The sequence below is a fragment of the Bactrocera oleae genome, chromosome 6 (genome assembly GCF_042242935.1).
Source record: "Bactrocera oleae isolate idBacOlea1 chromosome 6, idBacOlea1, whole genome shotgun sequence".
NCBI classification, from domain to species: Eukaryota; Metazoa; Arthropoda; class Insecta; order Diptera; family Tephritidae; genus Bactrocera; species Bactrocera oleae.
Genome location: NC_091540.1, coordinates 2,876,553 through 2,901,790, shown reverse-complemented (window position 1 = coordinate 2,901,790; position 25,238 = coordinate 2,876,553). Strand labels below are relative to the sequence as shown.

Sequence of the window (25,238 nt, the reverse complement as noted above, 5' to 3'; positions counted from 1 at the left end):
TTAATTAACAACTTTTACCGTAATACTTATTTTATGTATTTGCTTTATTTTTTAAAGAATCTATGTTTAAATAATAATGACAACTTAAAACTATACCGATATCGCTTTTACTTTGACTTAAAATATTTATTAGAGATTATTGTTTATAAATTATAAATAATTTTCACTAATATTAAATGTTAATTTATTCTCATTACAGGTAAACAGCATTCAGCTTAAATTTGTAACTATAAAAGATCTTATTTCGTCTTCTAACAAAAATTTTGTAAGTACAAAGGGCAAAATGGTATGTGAGTACTAAATTGTAGAAATCTCTAAATTTATTAAAAATCTTTTATATTTTTTTTTGGTCTGGCAACAGCATTCCACAGCTTTAGTTAACAACATTTTTGAAAAATCTTCCCAGCAAATGATAGTTCAAATATTAAGAGACTTCCTGTTTCTATACCATAAATACTATGATATTGTGTCAGGTAGAGATCACTTTTCTCTCTGATCTATAATTTATGTTCAGCCCAAGTGTTGCTAGCTGCAGATTTTAGCAATGCTTTTCGGCCCAGTAGTTCTGCCTTAATTGTGTTTGGGTATTTTCGGGTTGTGAGTAGACTAAATTATAATTTCTTCGACTTTTATGTTTAAGTCTAACTTATACTCGTTATTTTTGAAAGGAAAATGAGAAATTTCGCAAAAAGTGCTGAGGATACTTATTTCAGATACCTTGGTCGTGAAATAATTTGCGTGTGAGGTCTGAAAAAGTCGTAAGATAAGTACTGCTATTGAGTCTTTATGGTGTCTGTAAGAATCCCAGATCTTTTTCCAAAAAGTATTTAATTCGGATTCTAAAATCCAAACTGCAAACTGCGAACAAATTCTGCATGCCTCTTTAAATTACTTTTCGTATATAATACTTTCTCCCAGCTTTCTTATTTCTTTGGTATGCTGGGTATAACTCACCCAAAATTTATTGAATCTAAGGCGAAACAAGTTATGAGTTTACCGTTACTACCAATATCTAACCTACTCCTCAGAATCAACTGATCTCTTTTTTTGTGATCCATATTCTCTTCACGTTTTAATCAAACTCTAAATTTTCTTGCCCAGAACACTGCCTTCCTATTTTTTTTTATTACCTAACAAATATACACTCTAAGCTAGCGCTTCTTTTCATACTATGCACACTCACTTCTGAGTTCTTCTGAGTTATTGCCTCTATGCCAGCATTGTAGATTTAAATTTTTAATCAAATCTCTTTGTACTTTTTATGCAACACAAAATCAAAACGCAATAACGGTATTTTTGTAGCAGCAGCATCAGCACCATAAGCAACACTTTTGAGCTGCATTTCGAGAGCACATGAAATCAAAGATGCAAAAATTTACCAATCTGTATTTTATTTCACCGCCCACTCGTGGTTTCCGTTAGCGCCCATACGCCTCACACTCACTCTTTATCTTTCAACTACCTAGCGCACCTCTCACTTGTCTGCCTAGCCGGCTGTTCGTTATAAATCTTTCATTTTGTGCGAATTATTTTCGAATTTTCGGTTGTAGATAAGATATTTCGTGTCGTTGTATGGTTGATTGCATACTTTTGGGCGCAAAGCATATACACATAATGCGAAAGACAGCATAAACCCACATATTTACATACTTCATAGCTTCATAGTCAATCAGTTGCAAGGAAATGTTTTTTTTTTTTTGAATACCAATGCCCGTCACATCTTCTTGATTTACTGTGTTGAATGTGTGAAAATGTAGTTTCTTTAAACCAATTAATCATGACAGAGATAAGTTGGAATTTGTTGTGATATGGAAATATTTTTGCGGAAGTGCAGCATTGCAAAGAACTAATTTGAAAATAATCTGATTTAATGTGTTCTATTTATACAACTGGTACAAAAAGTATTCCCTAGAGAGTGCGAAAGAATTCGTGGTAAAGAAAAACTTCTCGGCTGAAATTTTTGCTAAATTCTCTTATATTATATTGTTGTTTGCTTGTTGTTAGGGAATGTCTTAATCTAGCAGAAACTTCGTAAGATAAGCACTTGCAAGATCAAGCAGCACGACCTACGTGTTCAAGCCTAACGTTCTGAAATCAGTAAGCATTTCGTCAAGTTTTTTTTCGATATTCAATAATCTCTTCCAAAGTATGATTTTATTGAGACCTATATCAACGATTACGCTAATTCTAAGTACAAATCAAACGAAATTCTTTGACGGTCATAACAGCAGCTGGTGATTTTCTAACCTGAAGTTTTTTATGCTGATCATAGTCGAATTCGCCGTTCTCGTTGAACCGCTCCGAAGTGTAATCAACAATAAATCAACTTTGTTTTTGGTGTCTAAAGATTGACTTCCTAACGTTGAACACATTCCTTACCGAATCGGAATAATAGGCTAGGGCCAAGTAATTTCCGCAAGTCTAGTAACTTACTTATATAAATTAATTTAGTGTAGAGAGAAATTTGTGTGGTGCTTAGTGATGCGTTTTATTTATTGCAGCACTTAACAGCGTAAAGTGAGGTTAAATAGAATTTAAAGAGCTTTCAATAGCGCAACTAAGGACCGCAAATGTATTTATATGTATATGTATTTGTGCAAACTATACAACTGTGTATGTCAATTTCAATTTTGAACGAATTCAAGCCATGCAAATATTTGCTTTCAACAATGCTGTCACTTGGTCTGTATGTACATATGTTCTCCTGTTCTTGGCCACAATGACAGACCAAAAACCACATAAAAACTCTTTTGTTACTTGAAGGTACGACTAAATTGGAGGAAGGGCTTCAAAAAATAATAAAAATTCATGTTAGAAAATGAAAAGCATATAAAAGATGTAGATTGCTGCTGGAGAAATGGCCTGTAACTAAGAGTACTCTTGCCACACATACAGTAACACATGCATGAACGCATATAAGGTAGTAGCACATATATGGTACACTCAGATATGTGTAGTTGCACACATACATTTACGCAGTCATTTTGCACTAAACTACTCATATTTCTGTTTGCCTTTGCGCTCAAGGTAAACTCTCTACATATGCGGCCGGCGGAGGGCTCTTACGCAGCACTTAACAAATATGCTTACAAAGAGACAAAAGTCGACAAATACAAGTGCATGCATATGTAGATATGTAAGTGCAGTAACAAATGGCACAAAACTGTTGAAAACGAGAAAAAACGTTAACCGAAACTATAATACCCTTCACAGGTGCATTTTATATATTTGTCCTAATTTGGGTCGGTCAGTTTGTATGGCAGCTGTATGCTATAGTGCTGCGATCTGAACAATATGTTCGGAGATTGTAGCGCTGGCTTGGACTTTAATCCGTGCAAACAAAAAAATTTCCTTGCATGAATTAGATTTTGATCTATCAATTTTTATGACAGCTAAATATCTTGCAAATAAAAAAAAATTTCTTACAAGAACTTGATTTTTAGCGATCAAAGCACGTGTGTAAAATTTCAAATCGATAACTTAAAAACTGAACGAATAGCTTGTATATATATATACACATGAACATGGCTAAGTCACATGGCTGATCTTAAACTTAAAATACCCTGTTCAGGGTATAAAAATACCCGTTGATTTTGAGTGCAAAGTGACGAGGTTATGTTAATAGTACCGTTGTGCGGGGTGCGTATCATGGAACTCGGGTTTATTAGGCTGTCAGTTAGCAGTCAGTAAGTCCGTACGTCAAGCTCATGTCTGGGTGTAGTGGAAAGTTGCGCAAAATTGCAAATTCACACACATATACACATTCAGTTGCGGTCAAGGCGACTGCGGCTGGTTGAACACTGATAGATGGTTAATGGCTGGCTGTAGCAGCGAAAAGGCGCGGAGGCAGCAGAAAACTTTATGACGCTTAGAGCAATGAAGCGTATGCTAGCATTTGTAAGTAGTTTACTTACTACAGGTGCAGCAGCAGCGGCTAGTTACCTTAAGAACCGTTAGTTTTGTGAATTGCCGCGTTGGCGAAGCCATGGCAGCGTTTTAACTGTCCGCCACGCTTACGAGCAGCAGCTGGGATGGCCACAGTTGCTCTATTACTATTGTTGCGCACAGCTTTTACTGCCTTCTCCTAGCAATATTTCATTCGCTTTTGTTGCTTTATGTGTGCATGTTTTTTTTGTTTTTTTGTTTTTGCTGCTATGCATACTTTATCGACTACGAGCTATGCGCAAAGCGAAAGCGGCAAGAAAATGAATTAAGTGTGTGCTGCTGAAAGAGAAAGAGACAAAAACAACAAAAAAATTGTGAAAAATCCGTTTTTCTTGCTAACTTTTATATGCTCGTTGCTGGCTTTGTTGTTGCATTGCAGTGATTGCTTTGCAATCATTATTGCACTAAGCCATTGGCTAGCGATTGAGTAACGAGCAGCGCTGATTGCGTGGGAGGGGAGCGGAGCGTGTGCGGGCGAAAGGCGTATGAGAGAAAGCTGTGTAATCTTAAAATAGCTATTAAAAGTGGCGTCGTCGATGGCGGCGGCTGCTGCTGCTGCTCTGCGCTTAGATATGAGTGCGACGAAACGTAGAAGAAAAAATGTTGCGTATACGCCCCGACTATTCGGTAATTTATTGCGTAGGCATTTTTTTATGCGCTTTGCTATCGTTGTTTAAGACTCAATCGCTGCAGTGTAGTGCTCGAAAAGGCACAAAGCGAGTGTGTGCAGGCATTTCGAAGATTTTGTGAAATAAGATAGTTGGAAAACGGCAGATTGAGTCGTTCGATCCTTACTAACTAACTTAGTTAAGTCATAAATTTTGGTAATGGATTTGGAAACGAAATATCTGGTGAATGCGTGGTTCTGATTGAACACGTGGATAATTTAATAAATTTTTAAAGCAAAATTGTTGATATTCCCTATAGAATCATCAAATATCGCGTAAATATACAATGTATTTCGATAATTTTGTTAGAACAGCGCCTTACCACTCATTCTACTTATTATTAGCGGTGAAACCATAAGATTTGCTTATAGATACTAATTTCAAAAATATCTATTAATTGACCTCGGGAACTTAACTGAGAGCCCCTTTGCTATTTTAATATTCTAAAGAACGTGTATACCTACGAGGGATCCCGAGGCAAGTTAGTCTCGAATTTCAATAAAATTCATTATGCGTATATGCTTTGATAGAACTTGATCTTAAGAAAAAAAATTGCTACAATGAAGCTTACACTGAAAATCATGTTGATCTGATTTTGAAGCTTTTCTTCCGAGAGACTGGAAAATTTACAATTTTTTTAATGCAAATTCGTTCTGGAGATATCAGCATGAACTTTCCAGACTCAAGCTATTAATTAAAACATGTCCTCTTTCCTAAAAGGGCTGTAAAACCCACAAAACCTACTCTCCGATGACCACATTTTGTTTCGACTCTGTGAAAATAGCTCGTTATCTGATGCGCCATAGACCGTTTCAGACCCGAATGAGTTTCTAAATGTGATAGAAGCTAAAGATTTTTATTTTGTCTGATGTGCTAATATGTAAGGCAGCTTACTTGGAACTTTCTTTCCATTCTCAAATTAAGAAGTGCTTAAATTAGCATTACAATGACAGGTATGAACAATTACTACATTAAATTCGGCCTTCAACAGTGTCTCGTTTGAAGCTAAGTTATCTTACATTTCCCATCACTTACTGCACACTTCATGTTTTGCATCATTTGACGCGGCTTGACTTCAACTTCCTGGCTTCACACTTCACCATCGTATTTCCGTGTTTTACTTTCATCTCAACATTTACTTGGAAATCAAATTTGTAGCCACTTTGATGCTATTAGTGACACGGTTCGCAATGCTTTTAGTGGCAATTGCTGAGTGCCTCGCAAAACGAGTGAATAGCTTGACGGTTCTCAACACGTCTTTCAGCGCCAGTTGTTGTTGTTGAATGTTGCACTTTAAGTTTTCTTTTCTTTTTTCTCTTTCTTTATCTCTCTTTTATCCAGCACGTAGTCTTTACTGCATTTTACTAAGTTACTTGTCTCAGCGTTTCTCTTTTTGCTTTTGCGAAGGCCTTGTGAACTTTGTTAGCTTTTGACCGTGATAATGCATTTATTGCGCTTTTTCGCAGCGAAGCTTTTTTCTAACTGTTGTTGTATTGCATTATTTATGCCAGAAGTGTCTTTGATTTCGCTAGTTCTAAGTTTTTATTCATTTTTTTTAGTAGCTTTGAATTCTATTATGCATTGCCACTTTTATTTATTGCTTTTGTATTCGTTGCATTGACAATTTACTTCTTATTTACTATTCTATTTCTTTTAATTTTTCAACTTTTTTTGTGGTTGGCTTTTGCGTTTTTCACAATTCTAAGTAGTTTTAGCTCTATTGTAAAAATCACTTAGTGTCTTAGTCTCACAGGGTTGCATTTACAGCCGGTATCTGCTGCTAGTTTACTAGTTAAACTGATTTGAAAGCATCTTTAGTTGTTGTAGTATATAATAATTTCTTGTTTGTGATAAATTATCATAATTCGTTCGTCAAGCACTAAAATTTTGTAATTCTCAACCGGTTCACTAAATATTTATAAAGCCTAATAAAAAGAAATCCATAGTTTTAATATTTAATTTTATTTATTATAAATATACTGGTCCAATGCTACTGTCAGCCCACTTCACCCTGGTATTTGATGCAGTTTAATCACTATCCGAAGAAATTTTTGCTTGGCAGACAATGTAACTCTTGAAACGGCGGAAGCAGAGTGAAGTTTGAAGTTTCCATATGCACCACAAACCAACCGCCAATCCCTAAACAAAAAAAAAGAAAGCTCTTGTTAGAAAACTGCAGTAAAGCTTGCTTCTACGCACTTTTAGCTTTGAGATTTAATTAATGCACAGTTTGACAGCGCACCACCACAAACACCTGCAGGTCCATGCCAACTTCAAGAAGGCCTATCAAGTATTTTACTTGAGTTGTTTCTGGAAAGGCAAGCGTTTGCTCGCTTCCTTTCTTCTCTTCCTTTTCAACCAATATGTTTGCAGTATTACCGTCGCTTGTTTAACGCGCGCTTGGTATGGTAAGTGCATACCATATATAAAAATACAGCAGCGCCAACATTCGTATCACTCAAACTCATGTTAAGTACGAGCTTTGCTTTTGTTTTTGTCTACAGGTCACCAAAGCCTGTTGAAGCCATACTAAGGGCGCTGAAGAGGGGGGGAGGTGTTAGAGAGCATGCATATAAGCGCTGTTGACTGAGTGACTGTTGCTAGTCTTGTTAATGTTGGTAGCCATGCCACATATGCCACAAACAACTATAAAATGTGCGGAGATTTTTTTGGCTTTAATTTGCTTTTTTTGTATGTTTGTTATATGTAAATATGTATGTGTGTGTTACGCATTGCCACCGCCATTGTCAAGTGCAGTAAGTCACACGCAGCCTTTGCTCACTATTTACCTTCAGTCAAAGGCGCACACACACACAATCACAAAATATTCACACTTACACATACCAAATCGTGACACACACACCCATATATAAGTAGCTATCTACTTAGTGCCGCTACGTGTCACTTAAGCCGCACTTTGTGTACAACAACGGCGCGTTTGTGTGGCAAGTTCAGTGTTGCCGGCAATGGCGTTGGTTTTGTTAAGCTGCTGCTGCCCTGGCTGCTATCGAGCAATGCATAACAAATTTTCGCGTGATATTTTCCTACAATCACGTATATGTGTGCGTGTGTGTGTGCAACGACATTGCTTTTTTAATTTCTTTGTTGCAGCGTCATTGTTAGTGCTTTCCTCCATCCTCTTCGGCTGTTAGTTATGTCATTGTTGCACGTGTTGCCGCAACAAAAGCAGCGTTGCAATTTTCGTGTAGTCTCGTCTTCTCCTCTCTTGCGCTATTCTGCGCTTAACGCCCGCTTCCCGTTCAAATTTTGGCTTCGGATCCTGTGTCTGATTTAAACGTGTTTTCTGGCGTCATTGGCAACAATGCCGCACAAAAGAGAGATAAAAACACAACAACAACGCGCAAAACATAATAAAATTCAACAACAACAACGGCAATAATCTTTAGTAGGTGCCAAGAAGTCAAAAGTGCACCAGCAATGTGACGCACAAACAGAGATTTGTATGTGTCTGGAGACATTATGTGACTGGTGGGAACGCACCCTGTAGGAAATAAAGTTTTGGGCTGAAAATACATATATTCGAAATTTAACGAAATATTAAAATGGTTTTAAAATTTAATGTTGGTGGACCTACGTATTTAGAAACTTTAATCAGTTATTTAGTAAATGTGAAAGATTTCTCCTTTCTCTTTTTCTTTGGCACTATAACTGTGGGTCGTTCTGGGGCGAGTACAATAAACTTCGCCAGTTGCCTCTATCCTTTGCGAGGTCACGCCAGTTGTATATCCTAATTGCAGACAGATCGCTATGCAATGGGTCCTTCCATTGGATGCGTGGGCGTCCTTGCTGCCGTTGGCCACCCACGGGTCGGTCTCGAATCATAGCAGCTTTTTAATGGAGCATCATCTTGCGTCGACGACATAGCCAAACGACACGACCAAAGTTTTGCGGATGTATTCGCTAAAAAATCTCATTCTGGACCAGTGGTTCAGCTGAAGTCAGTGAAGATAAAATAATTAATATTTGCACTATGCTGGCTGTATCTTCTTCTTTAAAAAAGGTTGGTTGCTAAGATTATAGGCCATACCGAAATTGTGAACTCACTTCGACTAAAAACTTGGAGCAGAAGCAAGCTCGCAGTAATGAACTATTGTACTCAGATACCTTAAAAATGGTCTAAGGAACAAAAGTTGCTAGAAGAAAACCAATTTATCTGCTTTTTCTTGCGTCGCAATCTGCATTTGCCACGGATTTCGTACCGCGTCTAAAACTGCCACGTCCCTGTTAGCATTTTGCAACACAAGCTGCAGCGATGTGAAGCCAAGTGAAGTCAACTCATGCCAAGACAAGCTGCGATAGCACACAGCTACCTCAAAATATGCTAAAAGTTTAAAGCACAACTGCAGCTCAACGCTTTTGTAGCTATGTGCTTAGCATGATGCGCGATCTCAGTCGCCAGGTAAGCAAAGCAGTGAAGCGCAATGCAACTGCTTACCTAAGCCTGTCAGCTGCGTGCAGTCAAACGCGGCAACTGATAACAAAAAAAAAGGAATTAAAGCCAACAGGATGCGCGTAAAAGCGCGACTGATGTCACAAAAATCGTGCGACATCTTGACGCTGATGTGCACGTCCGTCCAATGTGCGGCAGATCTTAACGCAGCTTACTGTCGCCAAGCCCTTACTGCCTTGACGCTGTGCGGTTGACGTTGAGTGCTAACGGAGCTTGCTTGTACTTTATCATCGCTACCTGCCGCTTATGGCGTGCTCTAAAGCTCTTCATAGTTCTTACGACATTTCGCACGTCGCTCTTGGTTGGCTTAGCTGATATGTGACAGCCTTTTTTTTTGTTTAACTTTGCTTTTTGCTTTGCCTAACGTTGCATTGTACTTCAGTTTTCCCACACTCCAATGAACTTCCGTCCGCTTATGTTGCTCAACGGATGCGTTAAACTATTGTCACTGCGCTTCGCCCCGTCACGCTGCTTTTTCATGCTACCTTATTTGTAGACTCTCCAAGCAATTTAGGCGCTTCCGATTGCCTCTGGTTGCATGTCAAATCGCGCCATCATGCCGTCCTCGCTTTGTTGTCTTATTTCCGAAATTGGACGTCAACGCGAGACGCGCCCAATATGCGGCCGCTGCTGCTGATGCTTTGGGGCTTTTGGTGGTGGCAACTCGAAAGCGGCGTCTCGGTATGCAGCGTACTTCTGTCTCAAATTAAACGCAATCAACTGTAAGCAGCTATTTAAGTAGATTAGTTAGTGCGAAGCAACGCACTGCTTTAACCCAGGCATTCAGTACCGTTATTTCGTTGAAAACAATACAGCAAGCAGGTTGTTGGGTTACCGAGGCAACCGAATTAAATTACCAAATTACTAAGCTTATGTGTTGAGAATACCTCGAATGCATGTACCACATGAGAAGCTTGAGTGGATGAATAGAAGACGGCGGATAACCTACTTTTTTCTTCCCTGACTTGTCTCTAACGCATTACATTAATCTGATTTACTAAGCTTAAGTAGTGGAGTGATGTTTTTAAGTACTTATTTGAAGTTGTTATAGTTGTTTTTGAGTAGTTGTTGCATGTGGAGTTCTTTTCAAGGTCGAGTAAAAGAACCACATATGCTTAAGATATCTTGCGGGCTTTCTAAAGAAGACCTAGTTCCTCTCAAATCGACCACATAACATTATTTCTCTATAACTGGGTTCGAGTCCCTAAGTTCTCTGTCTAATTGGTACTCATTAAATAGGACTAAAAATGTTACCGTTTTTTCTTGTTTGTTTCTCAATATATCTATACCACTTTTGACATAGATTATTGCTTAAGACAAAGCTACAATCTTTTAAGAAGCTTTTGCGATCGAATTACTATAGCATATAGCTGTCATAAACACTTACCGATCACAATCAAGATTTTTTTATACCCTTAATTGCTATAAGCAATGCACCTTTGAAGGATATTAACGCTGCTTTTCTGCAGAAGTTAACGTCTTTCCTTGTTTTAAGCTTACTATACCTGCTCTGTTCAAACTCATTGTTTTCTATGATTTAATTAAATCAAATTATATTTCACAAGCTTATTTTCGAATAAGTTTATTCCGAAGCTAGTTTCTTACCTCACTTACCTCTCGCTCTATCTTTCTCCCTTTGTCTCTTCCTCGCTCTTGCTCTCCCACTTAATTGTATAACCACCTGCATTCATTCGCTTGACACGCCGCTGTTGCAACCTAAACGGCATGAAAAGTTGAACTTGGCATTCCCCAGTGTGTACTAAATAAAGCAACCTTTCCGGGTAATTGCCGTTGAAATTTAGTGTAAACTTTTTTATGTTAAACATTTTGGAAATTCTCAAACTGCCAACAAACCGCCTCCAAAAGTATTCCAACAAACTACGCAGCAAATTATTTCTGTCTGCTAAGTACCGTTGGGTTCCTCTAGCAAGTTCGGCACTTAATTTTAAAATCATTACTTGGGAATCAACATAAATGGTGGTGGCGGCGGTGGGCAAGAGGCAGGGGCACAGTTAATATTAGTAGTTGATAATAATGCTGATAATGACGGAGTTAATGAGCGCGGAAAAGGAGTGCTGCCGGCAGCTGCAGTGGCTGTTGCAGTCAAGTCAAAGTTTGCCATGTGGATATTTGAAAATAATTTGTGCCATAAAATTGAAAGCATGCGTGGCTGCGCGCCTAAAACTAGACTAGGCAACAAGCACGAAGAAGAAGCTGAGGCTACGTTGCGTCTGCCTTTCATGTGGCTTGCGACACTGACATACCAATTAAAACGCCCAGTTTTTAGATCTCGCAGCAAAAGCGTGTTTTCACGCGTTGGTGCACTCATACATGCTTACATGTGTATATACTATATGTATGTTTGTGTTTGTCTATACTGCTGTTAGCGCAAAAACAATGCTATTACAACACCATTTGCATATCTGCGGCCACATTTGCCACTTTACAGGCTGGTTGGTTGCCGCGTGTGGCATGCACCATATGAATATGAATATTTTATAGCCAACTTTCGATCTGTGTGTGTGTGTTTGAGAAGTCTAAAATTTCTCATTGTCAACAAGCATATGTCACATAATCTTTCATATTTTCACCTAAACGCTGGAGCTGCAGGAAACACTGCCAGCTCTCGTGGCATCATAGTCGCACACACACACATACATACACATCCGTTATCTATGTTCATATGCCAGCATGCCACATGCCACAAGCCACATGCGGTGTATACAATTCACTTTGTGCCCTATACACAACCGTCTATTTGTATGTGTGTGTGTGCTTTTATATATACATTAGTTGGTGTGTGTGTGTGTGTTAGTGCTCTGTGCCGTCGTTAGTTTACTCGCGAAATAGTTGGCATTACGAAATTTTAATTAATACAAAATGGGAAAGTTACGGCGCAAGCAGTGATGCGGAGATATCAAACCGCAAACAAATAGAAACACGCACACACAAACACGTATAGGTATATATGGAAACTTATTTGTGTGACTAAGCTGCTTTAATGGGCTGGTAGGGTTGCCAAAAGATTTCTATCTTCGTTTTTTGTTCCCGTGTGAGAACGGTATGGAGCTACAATAACAACAATAATGCAAGTTACAAAGCGAAATATTTACTGTTAGCGGATTTTGAGGTTTCGATAAATTACGTCGAGATACTGGCAAACTAGCACGCGGTTAGTTCAGACATCGATTGACGCTTTCGTCGATTTGACCTGAAAGTCTTTGCTCGAGAATTCGCACTATGTGGGCTTTTAAACCATCAGTCGATAGCGATTTGTCCGCATAGACGTTTTAGATTAAAGGGAATTTTATAATAATAATTCGCAAGGATTAATCATCTCTACAGAAAGCTATACTGTCAATTTTTTTATAATGGGTACCAAGTGGCTACTGTGAACTTCATCGATCCGATATCTCTATTATAGTATATCTTTCTGTGGACTGTCACATTTCCTCTTGGTCGTGTTTTGTCTTAATTTGTGCACCGAAAATATGCTAGATAACAAACACACGCTTCCAAAGCTTCTGACCCTAGCTCCTCTTGTTTGAACAACTTTACGTATTGCATACTTTTGGGATCCTATTTAACAAAGTTCTGACAAAACTCTCCGGATTGGAGTCAATCAGATTGTCAAAGTTCGCCACAGAACTCGACTGACTCAGTTGCCTTAACACAATTTCCTCGGTTTCTCGGTTGCCTCGACACGGTTCGGCTGAACTTTTCACTGCCATAATTGCTTAGAATCCTTAAAATCGGTTTTTTGATTTAAAGAATTCTAACTCGGCTCTTTTTCGTGAAATATCGTTGCCTAATAACCATCCACATAGAGTTAACGTAAGTCTTTCTATATAATATTCAGTAACCAATCTTGCATGATGGAAAAGTATACCATTAACAGTAACTTCTCTCTAATTGTTTCAGTCTTTACTATCTGATGTTTCACTATTGCTGTATCAACATATAGCATTCCTAAATGCTTCTGAGATGACAGTTCTTAGACGAAAAAAAGTCGAGGCCGTTCGAGTGCTACGAATATCGCATAATTCGTTTTTTTCGTTCCTTTTCTTGATCTTCCTTTACTAACAGATATTGTATCGAAAATTCGTCAATGATTAGTCATCGCTTTGAACTAAGGTACATTTCTTCAGCCTTGAGATAGTAAGTGGGTAGATATATCTTTCTTATCATCTAAAGGAAGTTGCTTCAGATAATTACCTTAAGTAGTCTACTGAAAAACTCCTTATTACAATTGATGTGTGTGGATATTAGTGAGAATATAAGTTGAAGTCGAGACTATGTACGATAATATGTTATGGTATTAGGTCTGATCGTGTAATAGGTCAGCTGGTTCTGACTGCTTTTTATAAAAATGTCTCAAAATTAGCGCTAAATATCTTCACCACACAGTGAAATAATATTCCGGTCATCCACGTCAACTCTAATTAACTCCAAATCTTTACACCTACCTGTATGTTATAGTCTATAATCAGCTTTAAAGCGGAAACGCAACAGTAAGGCTTACAGCCTGAGGAAGATTTCCTACATCTACTCTGTCAAATGTATAGTAACAAGCAGAGGACAACACCTAGCCGCCAGGCACGCTCAGTTACAAAATAAACAGTTTACTAGTCCAACTTGGTCAACTGGACGCCAGCACGCACTCAGACAGCAAAACAACGGTCCGGTTAGATCAAAGAAGAGTCAACAGTACAGAGTGGTGTCCACCATCGCTGGCAGCTGGACGCAGCAGAAGCAAATGTCGCCTAAAGAACGTACACAAGCCGCCATGCCTTTAAGCACAATAAAACGCACCACAAATACGACTACCAAGGGTGTATTACCGCTAACCGTGTGCCAACAGTGCCGACTATCAGCTGCTAGTGTTGCACTACATTGCAAATTGTTGCTTTACTCACAGAACTCGGTAGCTCGCTGATGGATATGCTAAATGCTTGATGGTACTCATTGACACAATGCAATGCTACAGTTGAGACTTTTCCCCATATGGTACTGCCTGCCTTCCTACAGCCATACAAACGGTACTAGTCATGTTCGGCATTTGGTCATGTAAACTTCTTGTGAACTGTGCTTAGGAACTGGAAAGTGGAAGGACCTCATATTTTGGCTATTTTTAGATCTCAAATGCATTGTAATAGATCTCAATTTTTGCTATTGTTCCTAAACAAGGCCAAAACCTCAGCCGAATCGGTGTAGAATATATTGAAACATTTCATAGGGAAGTTAAACTTACGTCTGTGTATTTGAGAAGATATTGGTCCCAGAAATCCGATTGCCACTCTCAAAATAAAAAGAAGAAGAAAATGTAGCATCTTCTTGTTGTTCAGATTCTCAAGTTCTTTCAAAGCTACTTGAAAAAGCTCCTTTCGTCTTAAAGTATCATTAAAACTATACGTGCACTAAATCTATTGCGTTCACAGTTACTGCAGATCTCCAATTCCCGCTCAGTTTATATATATTACTTATTACCACCCCTTTAACAAGAAGTTTGAACCTTAACTTCGTAAAAGCCGAAAGTTTTATTTTGTTTATTTCAGTTCTGCTAGCATTTCCATTTCCATTTTTTAGAGCATAAAAGGATATAAAAACAAACAAGTTGTTCGAAGATTGTAGCAATGCCTTGGCTAATAATCAGCCCCAAATTTCGTAAAGATATCTTGTCAACAAAAAAAAAAGTTATCCATACAAGGACTTGAGTTTGATCGCTCAGTTTATATGGCAGCAATATGCTATAGTTTTTCCATATTCGCGGTTCCGACAAATGAGCAGCTTCTTGATGAGAAAAAGACGTGGGCAAAATTTCTATATCTCAAAAACTAAAGGCCTAGTTCACGTATATATTGCATAACCGCACAGTCAGGCGGACATGGCTAAATCGACTTAGCTCGTCACGTTGTCCACTTATATATATGTATATACCTTATAGCGTTTCCGACGTTTCCTTTTGCGTGTTATAAACATCTTGGCAAACTAAATATACCCTGTTCAGTGTATAAATATGGCTAACAATGTTTAGCAAGGTCAATATTCTTCCATCATCACTTTCAGGCGCTGCCACAGCCACAGCCTTTATGCTCACTAAAAATATGTTTTATTTATTTTTATTTATATATTAATGAAAACCTCCTCCAAAAACTCTCTAATCTTAAATCCAATTTTATTTTTATCGTTTTAAAACTTTTACCATTAGGACCTTCCCCGTTATTCTATTTTCGTCCCGTCAAACTTTTTGTTCCGACAACGAGTTGCATATAAATGTAAGGTCCTTAACAAATTTCGTCCTTCGTGTTTGACACTTACAATTTTGTTTTTACTTAAGCACAAAAACACTTCACCTTTATTTATCTTTCCTTTATGCCCAATCATGTATGCGACTATTTACTTTGTCTCACCTTTTTATCCTCCACCTCCGGTGCAGCTTTCTGCGCTGTCTCTCTTGAGAAAATTCCGTCATGCTGTCCTTCTGTCCTTCACTTTGCCCACATTTGTTATCTTTTCACGACAGATTTTTCTTGTTATGCGGCTTTAATTTCTCATATTGTTATATTTTTCATCTTTTCTAACCCGCCTTTGCGTCTGATGCATTATGGGCAACTTCATACTCATTAGGCTACTTAAGGGATTAGTTAGCTGCTGATGCTGAGTTGAGTTATATGTAGCTATTTAACGGAAAATACTCATGCAGAGAGTGGATCCTTGGAAAGCAAAAACATTTTAGTGTAAAAATATATAAAGTGTGCTTCTGGTCCGTTACGAGAGTAGTTGGATAAAATAAGGTTTTTTAAGAATTTTTCGAGAGATGTTTTAATATAAGAGCTCTTTGCTGATGAGCAAAAAATTATGTAAGTATTGTTTAGACTTTGTTCTTTCTTTTTTCATTTGAAATGTGTGACTATGAGTAACATCCAAGTAGTTAGCTGTCAAATTGTCAACTGTCAACTAGTTAGCCGTCAGTTGTTATATATCAGCAGAAATATTTTTGATATGAAATGTCTTCAACAAACCTAACAAATTAACAATTTCAACAGAAAAAAGTAGCCTAACCACCATCAAAACTCATCGTTTTTTTAAATTATTGATAAATATTATAATAAGTCGAAAAAAATATTGCTTGCAATATTGTTCTGCGCTTTCGAAACAAGTTCAAATCGGCCGAAAGAAAAATAATTTAACTTGGTGAAGAAAAAAACTTGCCAATTTAAGGGTTCAGGACCCAGGATATGAATACCGGAATTCAGAGTGACGAAGTTGTGTTACATGTCATACAAAATGACATCTAAACTTTCCAGATTGAAATAACTGTCACTGTTTGTTGCTTTAAAGGCAAATATGTTAGTGTACCTAAGAGGTTTAAGCTCTATTATGAAGAAAGTTTGTACTAAGATCTGAGTAACTTTTTTTGTGATTTTTCAAGATTCTATATTATTTTGTAGACTTAATTTTCGAATATATATACTCTTGTAGAACCAAAAAATTTTTTTTTCAAAAACACTCTAACTTATCAAGTCTCCATCGTATTGCAGCTTGCTATTTAGCGCCGCCTGGCACGTGTCAAATGTTTGCTTTTTTGTTTAACTTTTTTAAAACTTCCATTTCCTTCAGTTTTTGTTCTCCACCGTTTTGTTTTGTTCGCTTTTCCTTTTATGAGCCTGTTTACACTGTCGCTATGACCAACTGTTGGCTGTTTGAATGCTCACAAAAAGTACTTCTAAAGCGTTTAGTAAAAGTTTGAGATATTATTATACCTAGTAAAGTATGAGTTGGGTTTCAGGATAACACACTTTTAACGAACTGTTGTTGTTTGTCATAATTAAATGTGTTTAAATTAAGTAATTAGATAATTGAATGATGTTAATTTTAAGGTTATTTGAACTTGAACTTAAGAGCATTCAACTTTCAGCTTTTTACTTCCCTTCGAATGAGAATTTTTCAAGTTTTATAGTATACCTGAACTGCCGGTCGGTCCTTCTGAAAAGTTTTTTTCCGTATGATACAGATGCCAATTAACTTAATCCTAAGTACTTACTGTTCCCTCTGTCCTCTAACCTTTACAAAAATTAAGTTTGTTGGATATTCTGGGTTTTGCTGGTTACGAGATTGACAAATAGTATAATAATAATTCCAGGAGCTTGTTGGTCCTACTTTCATAGAAGTTTAGTATGTTTCTCTAAGAAAAAATATTAACTGTACACTCTAAATCTATAACAAATATATTTTCTTTTATCTCCCTCTTCAGGTGACTGTTATTAATGGAAATAATGCTTAAGCTGCTGGTGGTACTAACAACATCAACATGCTTTTTTTCGACTGTTAATTCCGGTGTACCAATAGGTGAGCACAACAAAAAACTCTCTGAATTAAAGAAATTGTTAAGAAAACTCAAATATTTCCTTCACTGCTTCGAATTATTTACTTCCTTGCAGCAACTGGTGGTCCATCACTGATCTACGAAGGCAAAGACGCCTTGCTCACATGCGTTGTCTCAGAAAATCGCGCCAATCACACAGTGATATGGAAGAAATCCGACGAAATACTCACAGCCGGTATGGTGAGAGTGACGAGCGACACACGCATCAGCGTGTTGCATGACGAAAGTGAATGGAAGACAGGTACATATGCCAGAAAATGTTGCTCTAACATCAAAAATACTATACTACGCTTTCGTTTAGATCCTAAAGGACTCGAGTCGGGCGGTGAGGTTTGGGTGTTGCTCGTGAAGCGATTGACTACCGAAGATTCGGGTAGTTACATCTGTGAACTGAATTCGGAGCCAGTGCTCCGTAGCATACATATACTCACAGGTCAGTATTGGAAAGAGAAACTCAAGTTCGAAGAGTAGACCGTACTATTTTAAACTAATTTATCTCTCACATTACCTTCTCTCGTGCAGTCAAGCAGATACCCACCGGCAATGATAACATCACGACTACCACAGAATCAAGTGATGTCTATCTCGTGCCACCGCCACTCGACGCCACCGACAATCGCTCATTTTGGCGCACACCCACCGTTGCGCCACAAATCACACACGATTTCACTGAATGCTGTGAGCGTGCTAATGTCACCGCCGAATGCATGGGTTTCTGTAATGTGCACAACATAATCGATGGCACGACGGGCATAGAGCCCGAAGCTTGTGAGAAGGACTTTCCGAATATTGTACGTTGCATGGCGGATGGACGCGATCATGTGCCATGTTGTGTGGACAAACAGATACCGGATTTGTGTCAGGATATGTGTCGCGGTGAGTATACACCCTTTACGGATCTGCTGAAGACGCGCGTATCTTGCGTACATCACACTCTCAGCGGTTTGCAGTGCATACTGCAGGGCGTGCAGAACATACCCAGTACACCAACGGGTGTTACAGTCGATCATGTGTCGGAGACGCGTGTCACGGTACACTGGTACGAACCGGAAAAGCTGGCACATAAAGTTGCCTATTATAGTGTGAATTTCACGGCGTTACACAGTTTCGATGAGGATGAAGTATCCAATGCGTTTGCATGGAAGAAACGTCCACTAGAGCAGACCATTATACGTACAGTGCCGGTAAATCAGACAACGCTGACACTGCAGGATCTTACGCCGCTCACAATGTACGCGATAGTGGTGACGGCGCATAACGATTTCGGTTCGAGTTTGCCCAGTGAACGTTTGCGTGTATTCACCCATACCAGTGAGGTATTCGCACCCCGAAGTGATGATGCCGAAGCTTCTGCTTCGGTAGAAAGCATTATGCCGGAGCTGCCTAACATACGTAGCTGTTGTGAAGCCAACGGTATGACGCATCGTAAGTGTCTCGATAAAATGTGCGATCCACAAAAGACCGACCTAGCTACACTGCCTGACTTTATGGTCTGTGCACCATGGTCCAATATCACCTTCACATGCTTAGCAAATAAGATCGATCACACGCCCTGCTGTCGTGCACGTGGCATACCAGCTGTGTGCTTCCCACTATGCTCAGGCAAAATATCAACACTGGACTTTAGTCTGTTCAAGTAAGTATTTGTGTTTGTAGTGCTGAAAGTATTCCTCTCAACCAACATGTCTTCTTGTACGCCCTCTTTCAGGTGCCTACGGTTCATGTCTGAATACAGCAGCTGCCTTTTCCAGGGTTACGGTGTGCTTGCAGATCCACCTTCGATGATACGTACGGTGGCTAAGGCGGACAACTTCATAATATTGGACTGGGATAAACCCAAGCGCTTGGCTGATACAATCAGCACTTATCACGTAAAATTTCGCCGTCTAGGCGAGGGCGATGACTATCTGACTGTAGTGAAGGTAAGTCTAACTTGTATATATATACGGGTTGAGAGTTAGAGTGGAGAATGTTGAATATAAATGAAGACTAGTCGCAGTTGAAAGTTGGTTGAACTGGTTGGCGTAGACATCGTGGGCAGTCGTAGATTTTCGGTTACTTTTTTTTGGTTATAGTAGTTACATTGCTAAAATAATTTTGAGGATTAATGTAGAGTTATAAGCGTTGCCAATTAAAAAATCTAGGTTCGGTTTTTTTTATCTAAACTCGGTTGTCGCGGGAACGATATACTTTGGTCGGTATTAAATTTTGATCGCAAGTGCCTGTGTAATTGGTTTGGCAGTTAGTCTTTGGTAAAACTGATCAGGTCCATAAACTCACTTCATTGAAGTCATCATTGTTAGTCGGAGCGTCCATTAAATTATGTCACTTTATGTTCTCTCTTAGTCTTTCAGCTTTACCTGTATTATTATAGGTTTTCGTTTTGGCAGCTACTATGAATTTTGACGTGTTCCTACTGTCAATACGCCTTATTAAACGTGGTATTTTTTCTTTCTAGAAAAACCCACCACTTATTTTGGAAGGACTCGAACCCGAAGTCTACTATGAATTCTACGTAGTCTCCGTGAATCAATATGGCAAAAGTGAAGCTTCACCACGTCTCATTACACGCACACAACCCGCGGAGGCAGTGGATGAGCCCGAACCGGTTTACAATATGACAAAATGCTGTCAGGCATCCGGCTTGCTGCCACAATGTGCGCCACTCTGTTCGTACAACATTAAATTGTCGGATATTGAAAAGCTCGGACCGGCGTGTCGAGCACAAATGTGTAAGTAAAAGAAATGATGGAGAAGCGAAAGGAAATAACTTGGTGCAGATAAATGTTTGACACAAAATTTAATATCATATTTTTTGTAATTCACGCTATGTTACATTTTATCTCACTCTCACTCTTCCTCTCTCTTTTTTCTCTTATTAACAGCGGTTATTGTGCGCTGCGCCGCCGGTGGACGTGATCATACGCCCTGTTGTCAGCGGCGCGGCGTACCCACCGCCTGCATGACCATCTGCCGCGGCGTCATGCCACACTACGCGAACGGCGCCGGCAGCAATCCAGGCGCGTTGAGTGGCAGCAGCTATAGCGGCAGTAATGGCACGACCTCCAGTGATTGTCTATCCTATGCAGGCAATATTTTGCAGTGCATCGAAGAAGGTGAGTGAAACGCTGAGTGCTTGCTTAGTTGTAGACATAAATAGGATGTCTGACTGTCAGTGGTGCGTAAGGGTATCATAGCTTCGGTGCAGTCGAAGTTAACGTTTTTTCTTGTTTTTGTTATTAATTTTTATTATTGTTATTTGAGACAACTGATTATTTTTGTTATTGTTTTTTCATTGTTATTGTCATTCATACTTGTTTATATTTCGCATACACACACGCACACACTTGTTGCATATACTGCTCATATGCTTGCCACACTCATTTACTTGGCAGTTTTTTGTTGTCTGCACTTTATTATTATTTCTTGTTGTTATTATAAATAAAGTAAAATAACATTTCATTGTACTCGTATTGACCTTTGTTATTGTTGTCAAGTAGCAATCAAGCAACCACTAACACACTTGCCGGCTTGTGTTGGCATTCAACTGCAACAACCTTGCTGGCTGCCTGCCATAGCCAAAGGTAGCAAGGACAGCAGCAATAACAACAATTGCAATGTTAGTTACGGCTTACAACAATATTAGCTTTGCGCATGCCAGACAATGAGTGGCATCAACAGCCTTTGTATTTGCCAATTAAGCAACAATTAAAGCGAATTTGATTGAGCAGCTTGCACTCACGCACACACACATTCACATACTTGCATTCACACATGCTTGCATGCACTAATTTGCGTTTAAATTCACTTAAGCTCTCAAAGACAGCGCAACATATGTTTCTTGTGTGTATACAAGTATAATATGTATGTACATATACTTATGTATGTATGTGTGTATATATTTACATGTGTATGTGTCAGCCTGCATCCAAGTTAATATTTACCTGTGTATTCATCTTATGTGTGCACTTACACAAGCAAAGGCTCATTATCATCGATTGCGTCTTCCGCCAAGGATATACAAATATGTGTGTGTGTTTGTGTATGTGAGCTGAAATATTTGTGTTGGTAGTTATATAGGAAAACATATTGATTGCTGTTGTAGTTGCTGCTACATATATACATATGCATTTATTGCATATTGTTGATTTGGTACCATAAAGCAATTTTATCATTTTCTGTAAATAAATAATAGTATGTCCTTATAAGGTCGCATATAACAGGATATATGAAGTTTGCCGCGATGTTTGTAACACCTAAAGGGAAACATCGGAGATTCTATAAAGTAAAAATAGTGTATAAATGATCAGCCGTGTGCCTCTGTCCGTCCGTCTGTATATATGCGAACTAGTCCCTCAGTTTTTGAGATCTTCACCAAATTGAACACGGATTATTGTCTAAGTCTGTAGTGAAATCTCCGAAGAAATTGTTCAGATCGGACGACTATTGCATATAGCTCCCATACAAACTGACTGGTCAAAATCAAGTTCTGTAAGGAATCTTTTGTATTTGTAAAGGGTACTGTAGGCTTGGTGCAAACGCAGTTAACGTTTAATGTTTTGGTTTAGTTTTTGAGTATTTTGTTTTTTACATTCGTATTACAATTTAATTCAACATTGTGTTTCTCCTATTCATTTTATAATTACAATTTCGTCTTTAGTGATAAGCCGGCAGTCAGCAGCCTCAGCCACTTAATACTTATTCTAAGCAAATTTCTTACAGCAATAAAAATCTCACTAAGCAATCTACTAACCTTTAAAAATTCCGATGATTTTGAGTTGCCAAATGATTTTGCATCATTTACTCTTTAACAGCACTTAATAATTTTTCTGTCTCTCTTTTTCTTTTGCCCTCTCACTATTGTCACAGGCACCGAGAGCATACCCGGTCCAGCTGAGGACGTGCACGCCATTTCGGTAACAAATACCACAATTAGCTTGACTTGGCGTCAACCCGGTTACGAGGCAAGTGCACCCACCGCAGCAACAACAACAACCACAGGCAATAATGAGGAGAACATGAAGAAAGGTGCTAGCTCAACTACTGCTGGCAGCGCGAACAATGGCGATAACAACAGCAACACCGCCAACACTAATGACATTGCCACTGCTGGTGGCAGTGATGCGTCGACGTCCAACAGTGATGATGATATCGATTTTATCGTGCAATATGGCAAAGTCAATAACATGACCCTCTATGAGACTGTGGCGAAACTGGAAAATGTGAGTAGCAAGCACAACAACATATTCATGTATATACATACAGACACATATACATTCACACAAACATAACAGATGCGTCTTAAACTCTTTGTTGGTTTTCAATTCACTTGCCGCCAGCAACTTCAATTGACTAAGTTTGGCTTGAAAATACACACCCACACACATACACATATGCATTCAGTTTGCATCATCGAGTTGCTTGCTCTTGAACTGTGGACTCGCATAACCATTTGCGGCAGCTGGTCGCAACAGTCACAGACACAGTTGAGGCTGTGTAGACACTTCAGTTATTAGCGTTTCTTTTTTTTGGGGCTTTTGTTGTTATTTTTTCTCTTTTTTGCTAGCATGCCATGCAAATTACCCAGCTTAGCCGGTAGTAGGAGCTCGCCAAACAAAGCGAGTGCATTTACATTGTAGCATTTTGGCTTCGACTTTGGTATTGGCTTCGGCTACTCGAATAGTTGGCTTTGTTAGCTGCTGGTGACTTGCAGCTGGGCTGCCACATTTTGTAGCTGTTTAATTTCGGTTCTGTTTGCTTGGGTTAATTGTGTTTGCAGCATTGCAAATCTTGGCTTTGCAATTGCCAGCGTTAGAATTGAAAAATGTTTTGCATTCAGAAAAGTCGTCTAATTAGGTTATTTGTATAGATTTTTGGAAGCGGTAGATTTTTAGGATGGGAAGCAAATCGATTTGAATGTTTTGTGCTAAGAAAAGTTATACAGTTTAAAGGAAGTGAATATGTTTGCCCATATATTTTCAAGGTATTACTATGTACTAACTAAATGATTGTTATTGCTTTTCTTACATATTAATTCAATAGTGAAATCATTATACCCTGAACATGGTATATTGAGTTTGCCTCGATGTTTGTAACACTCAAAAGGAAGGGTCGGAGACCTTAAAAAGTATATATATATATAAAAGATCAGCGTGTCAAGCGGTATGTCCGTCTATCCGTCTGTAGATCCGAGATTCCTTTCCCACATAATATTTTTAGAGCTTTTTTTAATTGTCTATCTATAGATTGTATAGCTCAGTATTTACTTATGAAAATCCAAAAAAAAAACACGTAATTTAAATATTGTTATCATTTCCTTTTACACTCTGATATTTGTGGACCAATTTTATTACAAATATTGAGTTCAATGCTTATTTCTTTGTTCTTTTCATAAAATAGTAATAACATTAACATACAACAAAGATTTTTAACAGCTGCCGTCAGAGCTATTTAACTAAAATGTTGATAAAATAGGCAGAAAAATAGTTGTAACGGGGTGCGTTGGATAAATTCATAATTATACCCTGAATAGCATATATTATGTTTGCCACGAAGTTTGTAACATCCAGAAGAAACGTCGTGAAGCCTATAAAGTCTATACATATAATATATAAATGATCGGCGTAACGAGCTGAGTTGTTTCTGTTCGTCTTTCTGTGTGATGCAAATCTATACGTGAATTAGTTGCTCAGTTTTTGAGATATTAAACTGAAATTTTGCACTAGCCTTGTTTTCGCCAATTATCTGAACATTTATCGGAGTCGCAGATATCAGTGGACAGTTAGTAATTTAAATCTGAACATATTTTGACTAGTCAAGCAACTCTCGTAAATAGCAGTTAACACGCGCGTGTAACCACAACTCGCCCTTGCACGCTCCGCAAATTTACGCGCGCATACAATAAGAGAGTACAAACGCGTAGATAAATATTGACAACGTTGTTATTGTTGTTCTTATATTACAACTTATTTACAGCTTTTGTTTGTTGTTATTGTTGCTGCTGTTATGTTTCAACTAACACGCTGCGGTTGACTATAATGTTTATATTATTTCGATGATAGTTTACGCATATAAATATGTTTACATTTATGCTTATGTATATTTATTTGTATATCTATAGTTAAATATACACACACACACACTTTTGTAATTCGCTCTATGCGTGTCGTCCTTTGCTTTTGAATGCGTTAGGAGCATACTCTGCTCAGCTATACTAGTGCGTGTGTGTGTGTGGGTGCGTTTTACTCGCCGCGCCGCGCACTTGCTGCGGAAAAGAGCTCTTAATAGCTTTTCTATTGAGGTTGGTAATGATGGCGGCGTTTCGCTATTTACGCAAGTGTTGTTAAATTGTTGTTGTTTGTTTAAAGTGCGCTAAAAGTTGTTTGCTTTCGTTGATAAAGCGCCATTTTGCGCAAGATTTTTAAATTACAATTCTTGTTGTTGTTGTTCTTTTTTTGTTTTATTTAGCTTGAAAAATAAATGATTACTGCTTGCAGTAAAATTTATGGCTTTAACGGTATCAACTCTAATGATAGTTAGCGACAATTGTTTGATGTGGACTGTGTGAAGTTTGGGAAGCACTGTTGGTTTGGAAAAGCTTCTTTATAGTACATCTGTGATAAAATTGTTTACATTTTAATTTGAAAATAATAGTTCAATTAAAATTGATATTTAAAAAATTATGACTACTACATGATATAATATTTGGGAATCACTGCTGTATATTAAAAATTTCCTTATACCAGAGAATTATATACACACTTTTTTA

At 38.3% G+C, this 25,238-nt stretch overlaps 1 protein-coding gene across 9 annotated transcripts in view; it reads left to right on the top strand.

Moving 5' to 3' along the window:
* LOC106624406 (Ig-like and fibronectin type-III domain-containing protein 1) overlaps positions 1-25,238 on the top strand; it is a 152,942-nt gene that overhangs the window by 102,912 nt on the left and 24,792 nt on the right. For all 9 annotated transcript variants that reach the window (XM_036358379.2, XM_070111105.1, XM_070111104.1 and 6 more), the window contains 8 exons: positions 17,339-17,433; positions 17,526-17,711; positions 17,772-17,903; positions 17,993-19,106; positions 19,179-19,392; positions 19,929-20,202; positions 20,356-20,586; positions 22,340-22,692. In XM_036358379.2, coding sequence (XP_036214272.2) covers positions 17,352-17,433; positions 17,526-17,711; positions 17,772-17,903; positions 17,993-19,106; positions 19,179-19,392; positions 19,929-20,202; positions 20,356-20,586; positions 22,340-22,692 — 2,586 coding nt within the window. In that variant the 5' untranslated portion in view covers positions 17,339-17,351. The remainder of the gene's footprint in view (positions 1-17,338; positions 17,434-17,525; positions 17,712-17,771; positions 17,904-17,992; positions 19,107-19,178; positions 19,393-19,928; positions 20,203-20,355; positions 20,587-22,339; positions 22,693-25,238) is intronic.